General features: G+C 40.3%; 1 protein-coding gene across 2 annotated transcripts; it reads left to right on the top strand.

Annotated features, from left to right (window-relative positions):
- Nucleotides 1-1,858: 1,858 nt before the first annotated feature.
- Nucleotides 1,859-21,288, top strand: LOC115765536 (putative uncharacterized protein DDB_G0287265). Of its 2 annotated transcripts, XM_030709155.1 has the most exons (4): nt 2,019-2,574; nt 15,384-15,507; nt 20,188-20,653; nt 20,721-21,288. In XM_030709155.1, the coding sequence occupies exons 1-4, from the start codon at nt 2,086-2,088 to the stop codon at nt 20,815-20,817; spliced, it is 1,176 nt and encodes a 391-aa protein (XP_030565015.1). In that variant the 5' UTR covers nt 2,019-2,085; the 3' UTR covers nt 20,818-21,288. The 2 variants fall into 2 exon arrangements, with proteins under 2 accessions (XP_030565016.1, XP_030565015.1); XM_030709156.1 differs by lacking the exons at nt 20,188-20,653; nt 20,721-21,288 and adding an exon at nt 15,558-15,890 and having other exon boundaries at nt 1,859-2,574.
- The last annotated feature ends 188 nt before the right edge of the window (nt 21,289-21,476 follow it).

Here is a 21,476-nt window from a genome sequence, read left to right as displayed (position 1 = left end):
ATTTCTGCTAAATATATATATATATATATATATTTATACATATATATATAGATTTGCCAATTTTTATTTATAGAACTGATAACAAAGGGAATACGTTTTTATATAAATAAGAAATGCCACGCAAGAAAAATGATTCATTTATCGATTTCATCATTTTCTAATTAAAAAGAGTTAATTATGCTTCAATTAAGATTTTTTAGACATAAAACAGTTTTATATAAATCATATTTTACTAGAAATTAGCCCAGGAAGTGCCAAGCAACTTTTTCATTTAAAGTTTTCATCCAATAATTTTTGATATCTTTGAAATTCCTTTAAATTGCCTGTATTTTGGGAAGTTTATCTCTTAGCACAGAGTACGCGGGTAATAAATAAGTCGCATAAATATAATTAACAAGTTGGTGACACGCATCTAGTTTATATTAATGCAAAAAGAAAAAAAAGCGTTCTCAATTGAATAGTTGAGTGTGGCAATAATGGATTCTCGTGTGCGCAAAGCATTCAAATGGCGTCTAAAGAGAGTGAGAGGAAGCGAGGGAAGAGAGGGAGAGTGCGCGTGTGTGTGTGTGTGTGTGTGTGTGGGACAGAGAGATAGCCGCAAGCACATGTCAAACAACGAAGGCTGCGCACAGAGCTTGCAGCGCAGATTTGTGACTTTTCTAGTTGTTGTTGTTGTTGCTGCCGCCTACCCCACATGCTAATCAGATTGCACAAATAAAAAGCAGCAGTGTTGCATGCGTATGCATGTGTGTGTCACGCATGTCGCCGGCGTTGCATATTTGCATAGCAAAATACTTGGAAGTCGTCGAAATAAATCACTTTAATTGTCGCCTTTAGATAAAGACAGCGGCTGCGCCAGTGCGTGCGCTTTTATTAGGTGAAATGTCAGCGAGAGTGAGGGAGAGAGAGAGGGAGAGCGGGAGAGATGAGATCAGCGTATCAATCACTATAAATAAATATGATGCACTGCACAATTCGGGCGCACGTGAGTCATGCGCATTTGAGCGCCTGTTCTGCATTTGCATACATTTACAAAAACAAGGCAAAGACCGAAAAAATGATTCAAGCACACACACACACACACACAGACACACTGGAAGACAGACTGGAAGAAAACGCAGCGCATGTCCTAAGCTGCACATTTGAGCGCCAGCTCTGCATTTGCATACAGTTAAAGAAGAAGACGAAACAGCACAAAGTAAAGCCGCAGTAGCCATAATTAACAATGATTCACGCACACAAAGACAGACCGACAGACAGACAGACAGACGGGAAGAGAGCGCGAGTCCTCCCACTCTCAGCTGGAGCGCACACCTACTGTCTACAAGCACAAGCGCACAAGCATGCTTGTGCTTAAACACACCGGCCCCCCACGCAACGCAGCGATCGTGTGTAGCGCCAGCGAGAGAGAGCCACAGCTCAAGAGCGCAAGAGAGCTTTTGCTGCCGACTGCCAACTGCCGACTTCGAATGCTGCCTGCGTCCGGCTGCGGCTGCTGCTGTCGTTTGGGTGCCCTCAGATAGAAGAGAACTGCCGGCGCGTTCACATCGTTCACATTGCGGCGCGCTTGTCCCCGACTAACAAGTCAATTCAATGAAATATTAATAAAAATCTCTATTAAATTCACATTATTCGAAAGTGAAGTCAAGTGTGCGAAACTCGAGTGAAAATCGCAGAAGCTGTGAAAAAGTGATTAAGAAAATGTGAAAAGATGCGATCGAGAAAATGAACGCATGGATCATAAAATATTTTTAGCATTTAGTTAAGTTTAACAAATGCCAAAAATTTGACAGCTGGTATAAATATAAATTAAAAGCAGACAGCAAATAAATTGCTTGTTTCAAAAATCATAATAAAAAAAACCACTTGGGAATTGCAAGATCTGACAAAAAGCGAGGCGTGCGCCAAAAAAATAATATATATACACAAATTACATCCCAAAATAAATAAAGCAACAAAATAAATGTGTTAAAAATTGGATAATTGAGATATTTGAAAAATGTTTTAGCCGAGCAACAGACACAAATAAAACATTGCCAGACTCCAGTCTAGAATTCCAGTTTAAAGATATACAAATATAAATTTATGAAAATGGCGAAAATGTGGCAACTCGTGCTGATCCTGCCCCAACTGCTGCTGCTGATGCTCCTGAGCAGCGAACTTTACGCGGCGGATCCAGAACTGGAGCACAGGCAATCTCTGGCCAACAGGCTGAGCCTGGGCATGGCCAAGCAGCTGTATGCGGACCGCGATAACAGAAACGTTAACAGAAACGATAACAGAAACGTTAACAGAAACGATAACGATAACGAGGACGATGACGATTACTACACCGATATCGATAACGATAACGATAACGCACACAATCGCGACTATTTCCGCAGCGATATCAATTTGATCGATTATGAAACGCCCAGGCCCAGCAACTGGCCGAGATTCCCATCATCGCGCTCAGCTTCCACGACAGCCACGCCCACGCACAGAGTGCGCGTGCCGCGCCATCCCCATGCCCATGCCCATTCCCGCTGCTTGGACTGCGATAATCACTTGGATGCCGGCGCCGCCTCTGATGAGGTGAGTTCCCATTTTGTCGCCGACAGCCGGCAGAGCGAGGTCGGCGAATTCTTTGTAGAACCCATAAAAAATCATCATGCTTATCTTTGGGTGCTCCCCTGTGTGTGTGTGTGTGTGTGTGTGTGTGTGTGCGTGTGTGTGTTTGGCTTTGTGTGTGGCTAAATATTTGCCAGAGTGCAGCATACGGTGCGTGGGTCGCTATTAAAATCTTTTGATTGCACTCAACACACGCATAGTTCCGACTCACGATAATTAATTCGATAACTGTGCCGCAGCGATTCCGCGGAACTAGTTCATGAGTAAACATGCATTTGGGGGAATTTTTTGTAAATAACAATCGGAAAAGATACAGCGCACAGATACACATAAAAACTGGAACATTTGATCCAGAAAATGTTTACTTCATATTATATCTGTAGTTGCTTTTCGCATCTCAAAGATACATTTGTATCTCATAAATATGCATCACAAAAATACATTTTTATCTCTAAGATACATTTATATCTTAATGATATCATTGCACCTCAAAGATACAAATGAGATACAAAGATACATTTGTTACTTAAGGATACTTTTTAAAACAAACGCAACTATTTCAAATATCTATAAACATATTTCACACTAAATGCAAAAATTGTTTGGTTGCGCTGTATATCTTAAAGATACATTTGTATCTCTTTTGAAACAAACGCAACAACTTCAAATATCTATAAACATATTTCACGCTAGATACAAAAATAGTTTAGTAAGCATTGTATCTCAAGTTGAAGTTTGTATCTCAAAGATACATTTGTATCTCAAAGATACTTTTTGAAACTTTACATATTTTTGAACACCGATAAATTCAGAAATTGTTTAGTCAGTATTGTGTCTCAAAAGATAAATTTGTATCTCAAAGATACTTCTTTCTTAAAATCACAAAAGTCTGAATTGAATATACATGCAGCATATATTTGATATAAATATCTCGTTGTCGCTCCATTAATTAATTGAGCAACCCACTTGAGGTAAGGACAGACGGGGGCGGGGGCGGGGACGGGGACAGGTTCCTCTCAGTTTCTGTGCGTTAGAAGTGAATGCCTCACCTTGAACCTCGGCAACTGGCATGAATGGGCGAATGAGCGAATGTGCGAATGAACGCTACGTTTGAGTGTTGTGAGTGCTGTGACTAACCCTGAGCCTGAAACGTGTTGATCTTAAGCAGAGATTCCACTCGAACGTGGCCCACCCAGCAGCAGCAGCAGCTGGAGCATCTGGAGAAGAGTCAGTTATTCAATGCTGGAACGCCTGGCAATTATGAAACGTGTTGCGGCAGCAGCCAATTTGGTTAACAAGCCAATTTGGCCCATAAATTGCCGCTCGATCGCCGCGCTCTGATCCTGCCTTAAAGATCGCCACTCGATCGGTTTCACTTTCTGGCCTGTAATTGGGCCAAGCGGCCCGACACAAAGCGAGAGAACACAAAAACGAACCTGAAACTGAAACTGACTTTGAACCTGTCTGAGCTCTGCTCTGCTCTGCTCCCGCTGCATAACTGACAAGCGTCGATCAGTGACCATTTAGGGCGACGCTCTTCACTTTCCGTTATGGTGGCCCTTTAATTGACTCCCCATTGACTTGGCCTGGGATCAATTGCCTGGCCATGTTGTCTCGCTTGTCGCCTCGATATGCAAATCAGCTTCAATCAAAACGAATTTGCAACTGAAGCTTTGTCTAATGATATGACTTCAATTTGTTATTAATCATTAGGCAAATGCTCAGATACATTTGTTGGATTAAGAATAACTCAAGCCTGAATAGTTCAAAGGACTTGAAGTTGAGGGAGCGCAGCTTGAATTTGAATTGGAAAATGTAGTACTTCCTTTAGTTACAAATAAACTTCTTCTTTTTAAATAATTTATATTTAACACAGTATTAATTTAACCTCTGCTGATCGATTCATTGATTTCAGGGTCCGCAAATATGACTCATTATGAGGAATACGTTAAGAGTTCTCTTTAAATTCCCGTTAATTCAGTTCACATCTATATATAGCAAATTAATAAAAAAGCCTACCTAATTATAATGCACTTCTTTATGGGGAAACTTTTTGCAACGCTTAAGCCTTTGAGTATGAGTCACATCTTGAAAAACAGTTTAAATATTAAATAATATATATTACTGGCCTGAATGAAGAGCCGAGTTTATGTGGCATACAAAGTATCTCAAGAATGAGACGAGCTGTAGACGCCGACTTATAAATGTAACAATTATAATATTATATAATCAAAACTGTAGAATTGTTTATAATCATATTTTATAATAATGACTAGAATTGCATAATAATTAATGATGAAACCTGAAGCTTAAAGGTTTCTATGCAAATTAGCTTGTGCCTTAGCAAGATTTTCTAATGCAATGGCAGAAGTTAGGTTCATATCCATAGGTTAATCTAATTGCCTTATTAATAATTTTGATTAAATCAAGCTGTTTCTGTTTTTGACAACGATAGGTAATAGAACTAATATTGGCCTAGTCTAGTGGAGAGCTATGTAAGCAAGCAGACATTGCCCAAACTAGCAAATGGCCGGACTGCAGGCCAATCTGGACGAGGTGAAGCCCAAGGTCGCGTGTCGGATCCTGGCCATATTTGAGTATATTTTATTTGCAAACCTAAAACAAGCAGAGATCACTAAGAGATCAGCTAGGCTTCTCTATCTGTCAAGAAATGAAAGCTTCAAGTTCTCAATACGCGCAGTTTGACGCGGGGATTTCCCTGAGAAATCGATTATTAACGCTGTCAGAGGATGAATGGGGGCCAAGTATCTGCTTATCACTTGAGGCAAGCCTCACAGATCCCAACCACCCCCCCCCCCCCCTCCTCCCCCACCACATAATATATATGCTGCCAAGGCCAGCTGCTTAAGTCAAGAACTTATGAATTCACCTGTCAGCCAAGTGAGTTATGCCTGCCCCCCCCCCCACAACCCCCCTCCGCATCCTTTGCTGACCCTTGGCAGGAATTTAATATGCGAGTCGTTGTCCTTGTTGTTGTCCTCGTTGGCATTCAATCAGAGCACTTGTTTCGTTCCGCCAGCTTTATTATTGCTGTTTACTTTGCACGCATTCCGTTTGCATAACTGCCACAGCGCCAGAGTGCAATAAGGCGCCAGGTCGAGACTGCACGACTAGCAGCTACCCTGTTGTAGGGTAAACATAAGCAAACACAATTTGATTTGCCTTGATAGAAACCAAGATAGATCCAATCAAGGATAAGCTAACATAAACTAACCCAACCCAATTTGACTTTAGCTAACATAACCTCCCTTAGCCTTACCTAAGCTAACCTAACTCTGCCGAACCTAACCTCATTTCTTTGAACAATATTTTTTCAAATATAATCCTGTTTTAAATTTTTAAGCATAGATCAAAAATAAGAAATAGTTTTTGAATAAAAGATAGGTCAGAACGGGAAGTTAAGTCAAATCTCATGAAAATGGCAAATGTGGCATACAAAAACCCCATCAAGAATATCCTACCTCTAGCTCCAAGAGTTGCTTAAATCAGAGATGCAGCTGGGCGCAATCTGTTGATCGGGTCTTCGACTGGCTGTCACATAGAAAGGCAACTCGTAAGCCTCTCCAAATTCAACCAATTGTAGGGTATACAATTGAGAGAAATGCGCGGCATGTAAAATGAAATATTTTTGCATTTCTCATAAAATATTATTTTGCTCGGAAATAATTGCACAATTCCTGGGATAATGCAAATATTGCCCCAATGAGCTATTAGTCAGAGGCTTTTATATCTTGGCCGCTGTTGTGATCCCTCCGTAGGGTCACGCGGGCTATCTGTGGACTTTATCACCTTTTTTTTTCAATGCCAAAGCGTCCGAGCTAATCGGCAGCTAGTCACAGTTAGTCGGGGCTTGTCTGGTGCCTCACGTAGAGCTCGTAGCTGGAAGCTTTTCGACTCGACGTAGATCTTATAATCTAATTCCGATTCCGCCAGTGGGTCAATAAAGAGATACACACAGATTCTCAGATGCCGCATAACTCATTTATAGTCAAGCACGCTTAATTAAACCAAATGGAAGCTGCTCTCCGAACGGGCTCATAAAATTAAAATGTTAATTACCTCGTTTAACATATTTATCATTTAAATTGACATAGCGACTGGCTCGTTTCTCTCTGTCTGCAGCCACATTTAATTGAAATCTATTGAAAATCTATTGATTTCCGATTTGCAATCCGATCTCTTTTGAGAAGATTATCTTTTATTAACTACGTTAAGAATTCTATTATATTAAATATTTGTATTATAGGGGCAATTAGTTTATTAGAGGGCATTAACATTGCTAAGCTCTGTCTAATAACCTAATTCCACTGTCAACATTTCTAACATTTTCTGCTAATGTGAAATACGTTGCCTCAAGTCAATAGAGCCAGCTTTAAATTGAGTCTAAGAAATATAAAACATAAACCAAATATAAATGTATTGCACGAGAAAGGTTTAAGTAGAACCACATCAAGAGAACTGGGCACATAAAAAGAATAAAATGCAGTTCAATTTAAACGAGAACTGCAAATAAATATTAATTGCATATGAGATATATTTATGAGGCCCTTAATGGAACAGTTAATCCCAGAAGAGAAGCTTGAACTGGAAAGAGAAGAATTACGGCCATGATATTGCATAACTTATTATGGGCTCAATTCTCAAGCGAGTCGCATTTGGCAAGCAAATGGCATCGATTGCGGCATCGATTTTTGTGATCTGTCTGCCCAATTCTTGGCAACCGACGAATGCCAGCGGACACTAATTGTAAGCTCTTAAGCTGAAGACACATTAAAGTTGGGCCACCGGCTGCTCCTCCTCCGGAGGCCAAAAATCTTTCAAAAAATATTACCTTGATTTATTGGCATTATTTATTTACTATTGCGCTAGGCCAGTGCCAGCCAGCTAGGCTAATGACAGCCAAATCGGCTTATGACATAATGGCACACACACACACACACACACAAATATATACACGTATATGTGTCTATATTTGGGCTATATGCAATCCGGGCGTGATTTATAGGCCAGCCGAAGAAAATGCGGAAGCCTTTAATTTATATGGCAAATCTATAAAGTTTTATATTATTAATAAATGCACGCCTTGTTTCGCGGCTAATGAACGAGGAAAACCCCGAAAAAAAAAAAACTAAATAATAAATATTAAAAAACAAAAACCAAATGAAGGGGAACTGAGGAAACGGCAACTGTCAAGCCAAAAAAAAAGTGTCTCTGGCACAATATAAATTAAGTGTTTGCCGTCGAAAGTTGTTGGCATTTTGGGAAAATCTTTTTCGACTGCTGCCGCTCCTAATTTACTGGCCCGGACTGTTTGCTGGCCGCAATTTGATTGATAGTCGCCTGGCTGGCCATTAAAACTGGTGCGCCAAGAGTCGCGCAATTAAAAAGCGCCCAGAAGCAAATGAGTTCAACAAATTAGACGATGACTGCATACACTACATTTACAGGGTATATATGTGTATAGAGTAAAATATCTGTTGAACTTTATGGAGAATTTCATCGATTTAGAGACTTTTCAGCCTCGCTTATTTCTTGATTGTATTGCTAATAATAATAATAAAAAAAATATTAATAATAATAATAATAATAATAATAATAATAATAATAATAATATTAATAATAATAATAACATTTTTTTTATTATTGTTATTATTGCTATTTTTATTCTAATTATTATTATTATTGCTATTAATATAATTATTATAATTATCAATATATTATTATTATAATTTATTCTATTGATATTATTTCTATTTTTATTATTTATATTAATTTCATTCTTATTATTACGATTGCCTTAATTGAGGTATCAATGATTGGGATACACAATTATAATAAAAATAAAGCATATTTTTCTACAAGCGTTACAAGCTGCTTTATATTGCTGTGCCACCCATTTTTCTACTCTCAAACAGAACAAATTCGAACAAATTGCAAAAGTCAATTTGCGCAAAGACCGTTTCCCAACACACACACACACACACAGAGACGCACATACAGTCAATCTCTTATGCAATCTCGATCGCGATCTCAGCGTGTTGCTGCGTGTTGTGTGGGCGTTGCAATTAGAAGAGCTGCGTCATGTTCTTCCACAGCATGGTTCGACGTTTCGACGGGGCAATCACTCAATTCGATCGCAATGTAACTGCATCAGAGTGTGTGCAAGTGTGTGTGTGTGTGTGTGTGCGTGTGTGTGTGTGTGTGCGTGTGTGCGTGTGTGTGTGTATCAGTTCATCAGCTGCGTGTGCTTTGGGGCCACATTTCCGGCATCTTTATAATGTTGCCCGGTGCAGCCCATCTACTCTAGCAACATGTTGCGGCAACATGTTCGTTTTGGCCTAATTGGATGCGCCTCAAGCGGTTCTCAGGCAGCCTGGCAACATGGGAACAGTTGTCATTATCGTCGTCATTCGCTGTCATTGACATTGGCCGCTGTTGCCATTTATGGCCCACAGGCGGCGCTTTTGTGCCAACGCTCGCTTTCTTCGACGCAACCCCCCCCCCCCCCCCCCCTCCACCGCCCCTCCTACATCCATCACCGCTTTCCGCTTTCGTTTTCGCCAAGGCAAAACAAATAAAATTGTCATAATAAACAGAGCAAAAGGAGCAGATGCACAGGGAGGGGGGGATGGACGGCATCCATTTCCATTCGCTCGTTAAAATTAAAAATGCATTTTTACGCACTCGCCCAAAGGCCGCGCTCGCAAAATTTTCCACAATTTTCCACGCACAGAGAGCAAAACTGTGTTCAAATTGTAATTTCTTGCAATTAAGTTATAAAAAAAAGTGTCCATATACATATGTAGATGAAAATGCAAAAATTGTTAAATTTTTACTTTTCTTTAATTACTTAAGTTTTATGGCGAGTGCCACAAAAGCAACAACAACAACAACAACAACAACAACAACAACTGCAACTGCAACAACAACTTTTTTCTGCTGCCAACCAGTCCACAGTCTAATTGGCACTTTTATGTCAAAAATGAAACAAGTTGCAAAAAAACAAAACAGAAACTGAAACAATTTATAAGCATTTCACATTACGCATTCGCCATGTGGCACGAACAGTCTCCCCCACCCCCTCTACCACTCTCCCACTCTCTCTCTCTCGTCTGGGCCATGTTTACAATTTCTAAATGAATATATTGAAGGCGAAATGTTTTCCAAAACGTTGCGCTTTTCTATGCCCAGCTTTTAGCCAGATTGCAAAATTTTTCCGTTTGGCACAAAGAAGTCGAAAACACAATTGAGGAACTCACGCAAAGAGCAAGAAGAAGACGAAGGAAGAAGAACGTAATCAACTGCGCCGCACTCTAAATGCTCTAGGAAAAAAAAAGTGCTCTAGAGTGGAGCCAAGCTGCGGCGACAAAAACATTCTAGCTAGCCTTTATACATGCACAGAAATATACATATATATATATACACATACACACACACACTTCTTCCCTTTGCCACACAGTATCTATAAGAAATGCATTCTTAATGAACTTCGTTGTTTGTCGTCCGATCTTGATGAAATTTTCAGCTCTCCAAATGTGGCATATAAATGGATGCATATACCTAAGCGCAACGTTAATGGAAAGGAAACTGCTTTTCATATATGTTTACTATCTCTCATATCTCTCATAATCCCCGAGCTATGCTCGATATTGAAAGACATTTTGAAATGATGAGGAGGTATCGAAGGAAGAGGTAGTGGAGAATATATATTGCAAGTTTTAAGACCCTCGCGTGAGCTTTTCGTGTCTCAAAGATTTTCAATATTTACAGGGTATCAAAAGCTTTCATATGCCTTGCGTACGGCTGCTCATAATTAGGAAAGTCTTTCGGGCTCGAAATATGCTCTGAATATATGTACAAAAAAAAACATGAATGTACCTAAGCACACACACACTCGCACACACACACACACATGCTGTTGGCCCGTTTGTTGTGCTCGCTTTCGTCTAAACAAATATTGGGCCGACTTTTGTGTTTATTTGCACAGTTGGCGGCGAATTTGCCGCTTTACTGACTCGCCCCTTGGCAGGAGGACGCAGGGGGCAGCTGCGAGGGGAGGCAGCTACTGTTTTTAGTCTGCAAGCCACGCCCCCCGCGCCCACAGCTTGACCAGAGGGCGCAGGCGAACTCCTGGCCGGAGCCGAGCAGGCTCATAAAAATGAGAACAATTCGAGGCTCGAGCTATTTGCATTTGGCTCATAACTCTTTTGATTGCAAATAAACCCAGGGACGGGCTTTTATTCAGGCCTGTTGTTGTTGTTGTTGTTGTTGTTATTGTTGTTTGTTACCTTCTGGCCGTGGCTCGTAAAAAGGCCAGACGCGAGTCACACCCACGCCAGGAATCCAGCTGAGGGCATCCTTCAAAGCGCGGGGGCACACACAGAATGATAGAGAGGCACAGGGTGGGCAGCGGGGGGCAGGGGGACTAGAGGGGAACCTTTGGCATATGCAAATGAAGTTTGTTTTTATTGTTTGGCAGCGAAGAATAAGAACTGCCTTTTTCGAACAGTGTCAACCGGCAGACACTTAATGGGTTTTTTCATCTGCCAGACGCGCTCGGACAAGCCGAGGGGGGGCAAAGGGGGCAAGCCGGGGGTTTCGGAATGGGCCTGTCATGGCTGAGCATGCGTAATGAAGCTTAAGTAGAACTGGTTATAAAAACAGCCGAAGCGCATAAAACAACATGAAAAGGTGTTGCACGATGAGCTCTGCTGCCAGAAGCTTAACGAACCGAAGGAGCTGCGACCACAAGAAATGAGCTGCAGCTGTAGCTGAAGCTGAAGCTGAAGCTGGAGATGAGCTAAGTACTCCAGTGTGCTCCACAATAGGTGTCCGGAATACAAAAGGTGTCCAAAACAGCCGCACAATGCGCGGCAAGTGTATGCTGAGCCAGCACGCCCTAGCCAGCCCGCCATGAGAATCGCAGAGAAAGGCTGTCAGAGCTAACAATTGCCAGAGAATGTTAGGTCAGCAACTGAGTGGGCATCATTTGTTGAGGCATCAATTGATGCACAGATAGGTTATGAATGTGAAGGTTTAAAAATACTTTTTTTAACTGGGACAAAATTGCCAGAACCTAGTTGTTGAGGTCTTTCAGATCAAAGGTTGAGCAGAGTTTTGTAATTCAATGAACTGAGCTGCTAATATAAATACGAAATATATTATAATATATATTAATAAATAGTTGAATTGTGTCAAAAAATGTTAAATGCATTGCTGAAAATATTTCCCACCCCACATTATATATATTCATTATATATATATGATATATGTCTGCTAAAGTTTTAAATCTTAGTCTTCTTATTTAAGTTCCTTACTGAATTCGTTTACCAAGAAGAGCATTTCGTCTCGCGAAATATCTTAAGTTCGAGAATTTTACAATTTTGTTTGCATGTCGAAGGTAAAAGCAAATGTTTGCGCCTCTGATAAAAATGGGTTTTCTTTCTTTCTTTCTTTACAAAAGTAAAATTCAGCATGTGAAAAGAGCTCAAAGAAAAACCGCGAACGGGCGTCTTCCGCGCAGGGTAAACTACCTATCCCCCCACACACACACACACATACTCGCACAATTGGGCACCTGTACACACACACACACACACTATACAGCCCTAGCATTACCATTTCCCAGGACGCTGACCATTTCAGTTAACGCCTTGCTGTGTGGCTTATGCTATACATGTCCTTGCCTCGAGCTCCATTTTTCTTACATGCACACTTCATTTATTACCCCAACTGGCACCCCTCTACGCCTCCCTCCCCCCTTTACAGACCCCTTTATTGCTTGGCATTATGTGTCAGTTATATGCATGTCGTTAGTTTTCATGAGACTCGGGTCCAGCTTGCAAGCAGCGTGTCCTTTGCTGAAAATCAATATCTGAGTGCAAAAATTGTTCCAGTTTCTGTTTCCTTTTTTTTTTTTGTTGTCGCCCATTTTTTATATATTTTGCTGCTCTTTGAGCTGTAAGTGATAGCATTTCGCCTGCTTACAGGTGTTGCATTTAAATGTTTACCTCTGACAAATACCCTGTAAGCCATTCTAAAACAAAAAGTGTCAAGTAAATAGAAGGAGCTTGTATTGTATTGCATATTAGCTAGTACTGTTTCACACTGTTGTACGCTGTCAAATACCCTGTAAGCCAATTCAAAATAGATAAGTGTCAAGTAGCTAGAGGAAACTTGTATCTGCGTGTTTGCATATCAGCTAGTATATACCCTGTAAAATGTACAACAAACGGTTGGTCATCACCAAAGTCCTCGCACTTCACAGCTGTTGTACGCTGTCAAATACCCTGTAAACCAATTCACACTAAATAGGGTCAAGTAAACGGAGGCAGACTTGTACCTGCTCGTATATAGAGTCTAGGGTATATACATGTTGGTATATTTTACATGTGGTATATACATATTGCATATAAGCTAGCATATACGCTGTAAATTGTAGAGCAATTGTTTGGTAAGCACCAAACGTACCGCTCTTCATAGCCGTTTACAGGGTAGCGCCACGTCGAGCAGCGGCAACAATCGATATGGTATTGTTTTCTGCGGCCTACCAATGCAATTTCGTACACCTTTGTGGCGCGTGTTAAAAATCTGTTAAATCACAAATTGTTGCGTAAAACATGCCGCACACTCTCACGCACACGCACACACACACACACACACACGCACACACACGCACACAGGCACACACATACGTACAAAATACACAGCATAAATCATATGCATAAATTCAATTAAATTTTTCTTCTCAACACATACACACACACTCTTACACACAGACGCACACACAGCGTGACGTTGTATATAATTTTTTGGGGCGTGTCAATCGCAGGATAAACGCTTTAAAAAAAAGGGAGGGGGGCGCACATATTGTAAATTATCTTTAAATTGCTTAAATTGTTAAAGTTGAAAATCGAACTGTTTCATCTTTAATAATATATTCCCAGCGGCTCGTAGCTGCATAAATAAATTTCGCATATCAAAACTTCAATGCAATTAGCCGAAAATATTGCAAAATTGAATATAAACAATTGAACAACAGCCTCAAAACATTTGAAACGGGCTGCAAAAGAGTGTGAACGGGCTTTCGATTATATTATATGTGCTCAAATTCAAATTTTTATACGAAAATTCAATTATGGAACGATTATTACAATGGGAAGCATTAAAAAGCAGAAATTGCCCGGCGTTGTCCGGTTTAAATGCTTAATATTGACATTGCAAGGGATTAAATGCAAAATGTAGAAATTCCCCGGCGTTGTCCTGTTTAAATGCTTAATATTCACATTGCAAAAGATGCCTACTTTATCTGTGCTTACACTCTCTTTATCACAGCTTACACTCTCTTTAGAAAATTTTACCTTTTCTTAATTAAAATGTGCACCATGAAAGAGTAGAAATTACCCGGCGTTGACCGGTTTAAATGCTTAAAGCTGGCATTGCAGTAGATGCTAAGATTGTCTACTTCAGGCAGATTCACAAGGTTCTCTCTCTTATCTTGCCCTTTACAAAATTATAGCTTTTATATTCAAGAGGGTTCGAACCCTAAATTTAGTGTGTCGAAATGTTACTGATTGTTCCTGGCCGAAGAAGAGCCGAAGAGCTTGCAGATAGGCATAATTATATGGACTCAGCGGTTAACTATGAAATTCTTTATATATCTATATAGATATCTTTAAGATCACTCTCCTGTTGATATCGTTTAAAATCTTTATATATAATCAATGGGGTCGCTCTACAAAAAATAACTAATAATTTAGATTAAAATTCCCAACTTAAATGTCTACCCACAACCCGCTCAACCTAACCTAGCCCAACTGAATAGCTATAAACAGTTGCACACTTTATAAATCTGCGTCTTTAGATGGCATTTTAAATGAGTTGTTTGCTTGGCTACAAATGAAATGAATAATACTTTTTGGCCAATATATCAACTCTTTGTGGGGCTGTGAATCCATTTGGAAATTACAGCACAAAGCAGTTTGATTTATTTCCCCGAATATATATATATATATATTTTGGTCTCTTGAGTGGCAAAGCATCATCGTCTGATCTATTGAATAACAAAATACTCTGGCATGTATTTCTGTTGCGGTTGCATTCAGTTTTTGCTCTATTCTTTTTATTGTGCCTCTTTGTTTTTTCTTTTCAATAAATATCCGCAAAATAGTAAATGTTTCATGTTGATTTCATGTTCCCAAACATATGGAAATAGTGAAATAATAATGAAAGCCGCGACCAGAAATCCAGTAAATCGAAAGAAAAAAATCGATTCAATGAGCAAAGTCGACTGCCAGATGCCCTGTAAAGCTGGCAGGGCTTGGGTTGAGAGGCAAGAAAGCTGACACCATTTTGTGTAAACTGAGGGTGATTGATTGATTGATTGACTGACTGATTGATTGACTGACTGACTATCTTTAGTTACCATGAGATGCGCTCTAAAATACTTTTCACATAAAGGCCCACCTTTATTTTCCCACTACAATGAATTGTATGAAAAGGGTAAAAGTGCACAAACCAATATAGCCCACCACAACACACTGTGTGTAGGGTATGACTTATATGAATGTACATGCTGTATAACTTTACGCGGTCAGACCATGGAAATTGCAAGAGGGAAACAAAACCAAGTGGGCTGGGAGGCAGCTGGATGGCAACCCTAAGTGGCATATGCAACATATTTCGATTCCAACTACTGTCAGAATCGCATTTCAATTTGAATTTTCATATTCTCACATATTCACACATTGCAGGCGAACTATCAATCGGATCAGGTGCCGGGCGTGCTGACCGCCCAGAAACAGAAGGAAGTGGGCAGCCCAGAAAGTGTGCACAACAGTCAGCTGCAATACATGCAGAAGAACGAAGAGAGGCTGAGTAAGTACACGATATATTCCTAGACGCCAGCCAACCAACTAACCATATAGACTCCATATATACATATCTATCGGAGAGTTGTAATTGTTCCGGAAATAGAGCAGGCGCCGCGGGCGCAAGATCATCACGTTCTGGCCATAAAAAATGTGCTTAACAGCATGCAAAAACTTTTCTGGCATTCCATTTGAGCTAAACACAATGTCGGAATCAGCATCTTCTTCTATTTTATGGCCAAGTCTGGGGCCTTCTGCTGGACTCTGTCTGGGTCTTGGCACGTGACTGGAGGAAGCTGTAGCTGATGAAAGACTGCCAGGCATTGCCTGGCATTGTAGGGCTGGCTGTCAAATCCAGTTAAGGCAGCAAAATAAATAAATAAATACAAAACGAGACACTTTCTAAATGGCCATTGGAACGCACCGAAAGAAGTCGAGCCGAGAAACTGGCTTCCTCTTTCTTACTTTGTTCATGCCTCAATCCCAAAAACCTAACCAAATGCCAGACATTTTCTCTGCCATCTCTCCCTCTCTCTCTCTCTCACACTCTATGCCCATCTCTTGCTCTGCACTTTCGTTGCAATTAAAGCGAGTTAACTTGTTAACGTTGTTTAGTTGTCTTTTTTTTTCTGCTACTCTACGCGATGCTCTTACTCTAACTATTTCCCAATAGAGTACATATTAATGGGTATCTCTTGCCCACAAAAATGTTCTTTTAACTTTTTTAAAGAGCTTTCATTTTGACATAAGTATTTGATAAACTATTTGCAGAAGTATTTGTAGAATAATTAACTTTTGGTCTTTACCTATTTGTCGCTTGATATATTGAGCATGACATTTTGGGAACGAGCTCCCGTAAAGATAAAATATGTTTTTAAGTCTTAGAATTGGTTTGAGGAGAATTTGTTTTAAACACAGACTTATTATACTTCCAACAGAACATGTTGCAGTTCCTTAATTCAACTAAATCTTATGCTTGTTTCGAGTTAGAATTTCAGACTTAAAAGGGCGAAGTAGAATAATTATATAATAATTATATAAATTTATAGAATAATATATTATAGATATAACATCCATAAACTAAGTTGGAAACCCTGAACTTCAATATTTATTTGTCAAGCTAGTTAATGTTGTAGAAATCTTTTAAAATGCAAAAAGTGTATTTAATATTCGTACTTCACTTGTTGCTGCTGTTGCGGCTGTGGTATTTTAGACTTGTGCTGATCTTACCAATTACTTCATTAAAAGCCCGTGACTATCGGGCATGCAAGCGCTGCTACAACAACAACAACAACAACAACAACTACTACAACAACAGCAACAACTTCTACAACAACAACATTTGCTCATTGACAATGAAATGTGAGCTCATCGCGTGTATCTTTTACGTTGCCACTTCCATTCGGCCGGAAAATTGCCGTTTAAAGCGCGTGAAAATTGTTTTTTGTTTTTTTTTGGTTTCTTGGTAAGACCTTATGCCCATTAAAAGTGTTTAAAAGCGAGTATATTAGGTTTGAGCGGGCAGTATAAATATAAGTCTAATATAAGAGAGGCTGTACTTACCCCATCCTACATATTCATAATGAATGAAACTTCCGCAGTTCTGAAAAGTCTAGTTCCAAGTCCATTTCTTTGTCTAAAACTGTTTGATTTTTGATACACGCTCTTCTTTGACTGCAATTTTTGTCATCTGAAAATTAACAACAATTGAGTGTTAAATAGAAAAGTCATTAAGAAATTCGATACTAGGTTGGGGTGGCAAGAATGGGAAAAGTCTAATTTACAGGGCATCTGCTAGTCGAGCATACCTGATTGATTTCTTTGCTGTTAACCGTTAAGCGCGTGTGGACAGCAGCAAATGAAAGTGTGTCACTAAGCCTGGGAAATTGTTAACTGATATGCCTCGATGTTGTTGTTGTTGCTGTTGCTGCTGTTGTTGCTGTTGTTGCTGTTGTTGCTGTTGTTGCTGTTGCTGTTGTTGCTGGGGCTGTGGCTGTGGCTGGACTTGCCGGCAACTCTTGTAAATGCGTAATGATGCAACAATTTTCTTATCACATTTTTGTTGTCATTGACAGCGAATAAGTTGAAAGTCAACTCCCGGCTTCGACGTTGGCCTCGACTCCGTCTCTGGGTCCCTCTCCGGCTACACCTCTTGCCCCGTCTCCGGCTCCGACTTTGGCTTTTGGCTGCCTCCGTTCGATTCCTATAAATTGACTCCTGTTTATTGGCATTTGCCAAGCGACATGTGTTTGTTTATAAACCGTTATCACAAATGTTTGCTCAATGTTGTTGTTGTTGTTGTTGTTGTTGGTTATTCAATTATTGTGCATGCAATTTTCATATGCTACTCCTTGGCATTGGCATGCCTTGGAATGCCAAGCCAAACTATCTATCCGGCCGGCTATCTATGTATCTATTCAGCTATCCATCTGCTTCTTTGATTTATGCTGTGTGACTTGTGGCAGATGCTTCATGGAATTAATACCAATTAAAAGTAATATAGGCAAAATATGTAGTCGTCGAACGGATTCCTCTCGCACTCCTCTTCTCTGAAAATGCAAAAAAAAGGTCTTCCTTTATAAAAAAGAATATTAATAATAATATTCTACACACAGCACCTCACAAATGCACATCTATTTGTACATATTTCACAGTAGGCAACAATTTATTGAATGTCACAGCCTTCAATAATCATATATTTTTTATTTACATTCAATTCAAAGTAGTTTTTAATTGACTTATCGCGCGCGTTTTTCGCGCGTTTTTTCCAGCAGTTCAGTCAACTTAATTAAAGCTCGCCGTTGCACTTCTCAATGCCATTTTGCGTATGTTTTTGTGTAAGTATGTATGTGTGTGTGTGTGTCAGGTAATCTATTTAATGAATCAGCGCGAATTCACAATGCTGGCGTTTTGCTGGCGTTTTCAATCGCACGCGTTTTTGCTCGCTGTCTTTAATTTTGTATACACTTGTCGCGAGCTTCTTAATTATGTCAGGCCATGTGTGACGCAATGATATGCACAGTGAAATTCCACTTAATTTAATCATTCTTTTTGCAGGCAATTTTTTAAAGTAAATAACAAATAAGTCAATCGGTGCAAACATTTTGTTTGTTCCGATGGAGTACAACATCCTGCTCGAAAGGCTCGAATTGAGCACATATTATTAAAGTTGTTTATATTCCCCTTAAAAAAAAATATCTCCGGACCCATAACATATATATTCTAGATCAGCATCAACAGCCGAGTTAATATAGCCTGTCCGTCTCAGTTTCAAATCTCTCAATTTTAAAGATATTACAAAATCGTATCTATCCATATTATACAGGTCTATGGCAAGAATCAGTCGAAATATTTGTTTGGCAAAATATATTCAAAAACTATTGAAAAACAGAATATCTGCCAGATATGTGGCAAAGCTGAGAAAACAATGCATTATTAGACTCACCTGGGATTCGAGCCGGAATCCTTTAGTCGTCTGTTCTGCTTCCTTGCCTTGATTTGTTACAGTGTCAGGGTATTTACTATTCGGTGCACGCAACTCCTTTCTTTTTTGTTTGTTGTAACTTTTTTATTGATCAGCAGCAGTTTTGCACCTTTATTGCCCGAACGTTGTTTACATTAAATGTTGCTGTTGTTGTCCCTTTGGTTGCTGTTGCTGCTGTCGCCAAAAACAATAAAAAAGAAAAAAAGAAAACGCAAAAATTTTAGCGTACGCAGTTTTTATGCCGCAGTCGTTATCAGAGTTGTCCCCGTTGTTGTTGTTGCTGCTGCTGCTGCTGTCTGTTGCAGATGCCGACAAAACTGCACCCAATAAAGTCATAAAGTTGCAAAAGCAAACAAATCAACCAGATGTAAACACAAAGTGAACCGCCCCCTGCGCCCACCCACGGAGCACAGAGGCAGAAGCCACTCTCTGAAATCCGGAATCACAATCAGAACGAGAATCAGATCGAGCAACTGCCATTTGGACACTCACTGGAATAAATGTGCATGTGTGTGCATATGTGTACGCATGCACACATGCAGACATGCACACATATAGACGTGCAGACAAGCAGACATGCACATATATGCATACATGCACACATGTTGACTTGCACTCATGCACACATGCAAGCATTCACACATGCAAGCATGCACACATGCAGACATGCACGCTTGCAGACATCCACATATACAGACATGCAGACATGCACACATGCGTATGTCATAAACGCCGCGCGATTGAATCATCAACTTGGCAGACAACATGGCAACAGTCTCAGTCTCAGCCCTGCCCCATCAAATGCCACTATGCCACCAAGCTCCATGAATTATTCAATGTGCCCAATTTGTTATTGCCCCACAGCTCCTCAGCAGCTGCTGCCTTTGAACTTACCTCCCTCCATTTGTTGTAGGTGAAGTCCCTCGCAAATTGTGGCAGTTAGCCGTGACCGTGGCATGTTGCATGCAACGCCCACATAAAGTCATTAGCCGGCCATAAAATGCGACTGCAACTGAATTCCGTATGCCTCCAAGTAGATATAGATACATACGCTGTGTATCAATCAGGATGTGGGGATATCAAATAATGGCGGCAACTGGACTTAATTAAATTAAGCCGCGAACAGGAGCTCAGATCGAGAGTCCTTTTAAATCCCTTCTCTTCCATTAATTAAGCACCGTTCCCATTTGGTCCTATTTGCAGGACGCTTGGCTTCGAAGAATTTGGAAAGCATCGCGAACGAACCGCTCTGCAAATTGCCGCAGCCGCGCATCATCAGGATGGACATCGAGACGTCGAAGACATATCGGCCGCATGTCGCGGTGCTGCATCGTTGCGATGAGAACAGCAGCTGCTGCCCCACCAAGACGGTGTGGACGGCCAAGAACACAACGATCGTCGAGAAGGTCTTCTGGGTGCGCTCCGTGGGCATTCCGAACTCGCATCCGAGGATAATATCGCTGACTAACCACACCGAATGCCATTGCATCAGTCAGGCCGCACAGCGGCGCAAGCGCAGTTCCCAGTGCCAGTGTCCCAAGCACTTCATCAACTTTGGCGTCCAACAGGGCGGCGCCCCAAGCAGCTGCCGCTGCGACTGCCACCTGAGCCACACGACCTGCCAACGCATGAAGAACGGCGACGAGGGATTCGCCGTCTCCGAGCTCAGGTCAGTGCCAGCGAATTACTTTTCAGCCAAGCAAAGTAACCAAAGCCTAATCCTGCCTCCACTTTAGATGCATCCGCAGCAACGCGTGCAGTCCGCCCGTCTGCAACTACGGCCTCTTCAACACAACAATTGGACGCTGTCCGCGCCAGCTGGGCTTCGGCTAAGCCACGCCCCGTTGGCAGCTGCTGTCCTTCAGTCCAGCAAACCAGAACTGTGTATACATTTAACTATTACCACGTACATACATATACTACATATACTTACCTAAATGCACAACAAACACAAGCATCATCCATAGTCGGCAGTTCATGCAACCAGAAGTAATACAAATCTCATAAAATGCATGGCACAAGGTGCTCCGATTCCGGTTTCCACATTCAATATCTTTCCAAAACTTTTGAAAACCTGCGACAAGATAAGAAAAAGTTAAACAAAATTAAATTGCTTGCGAACAAGTGAGAAAAGTTTTAAGCTTAAGTAAAATATTTTTCGAAATAGAGAAACTTTTTTTAAGGAGAATATTTTTTAAAAAAGAGAAATGTTTATTGGGAATGTACCTTTCATCTAAAGTCAAGTTAACTCCGGTTCACGGTTCAATTTAGTTATTATTTTCCAAAACTTTTGAAAATCTGCCAAAAGATAAAAAATTTACACAAAATTAGTTTGTTTTCGAAAAATGAAATATTTAAGAAGACGCATTTTTAAGATGAATATTTTGTTAAAAAAAGAAAAAACCTAACTTTCATCTGAAGTTGAGTTATAAAAATTAGTTTGCTTTTTAAAAATTGAATATTTAAGAAAAGTTTATATTTAAGTTGAATAT

Source organism: Drosophila novamexicana, unplaced genomic scaffold (genome assembly GCF_003285875.2).
Source record: "Drosophila novamexicana strain 15010-1031.04,08,12 unplaced genomic scaffold, DnovRS2.1 tig00000974-arrow-arrow-pilon, whole genome shotgun sequence".
NCBI lineage: Eukaryota > Metazoa > Arthropoda > Insecta > Diptera > Drosophilidae > Drosophila > Drosophila novamexicana.
Note: the sequence above shows the minus strand (reverse complement) of the source record. Positions and strands in the feature narration are given on the sequence as shown.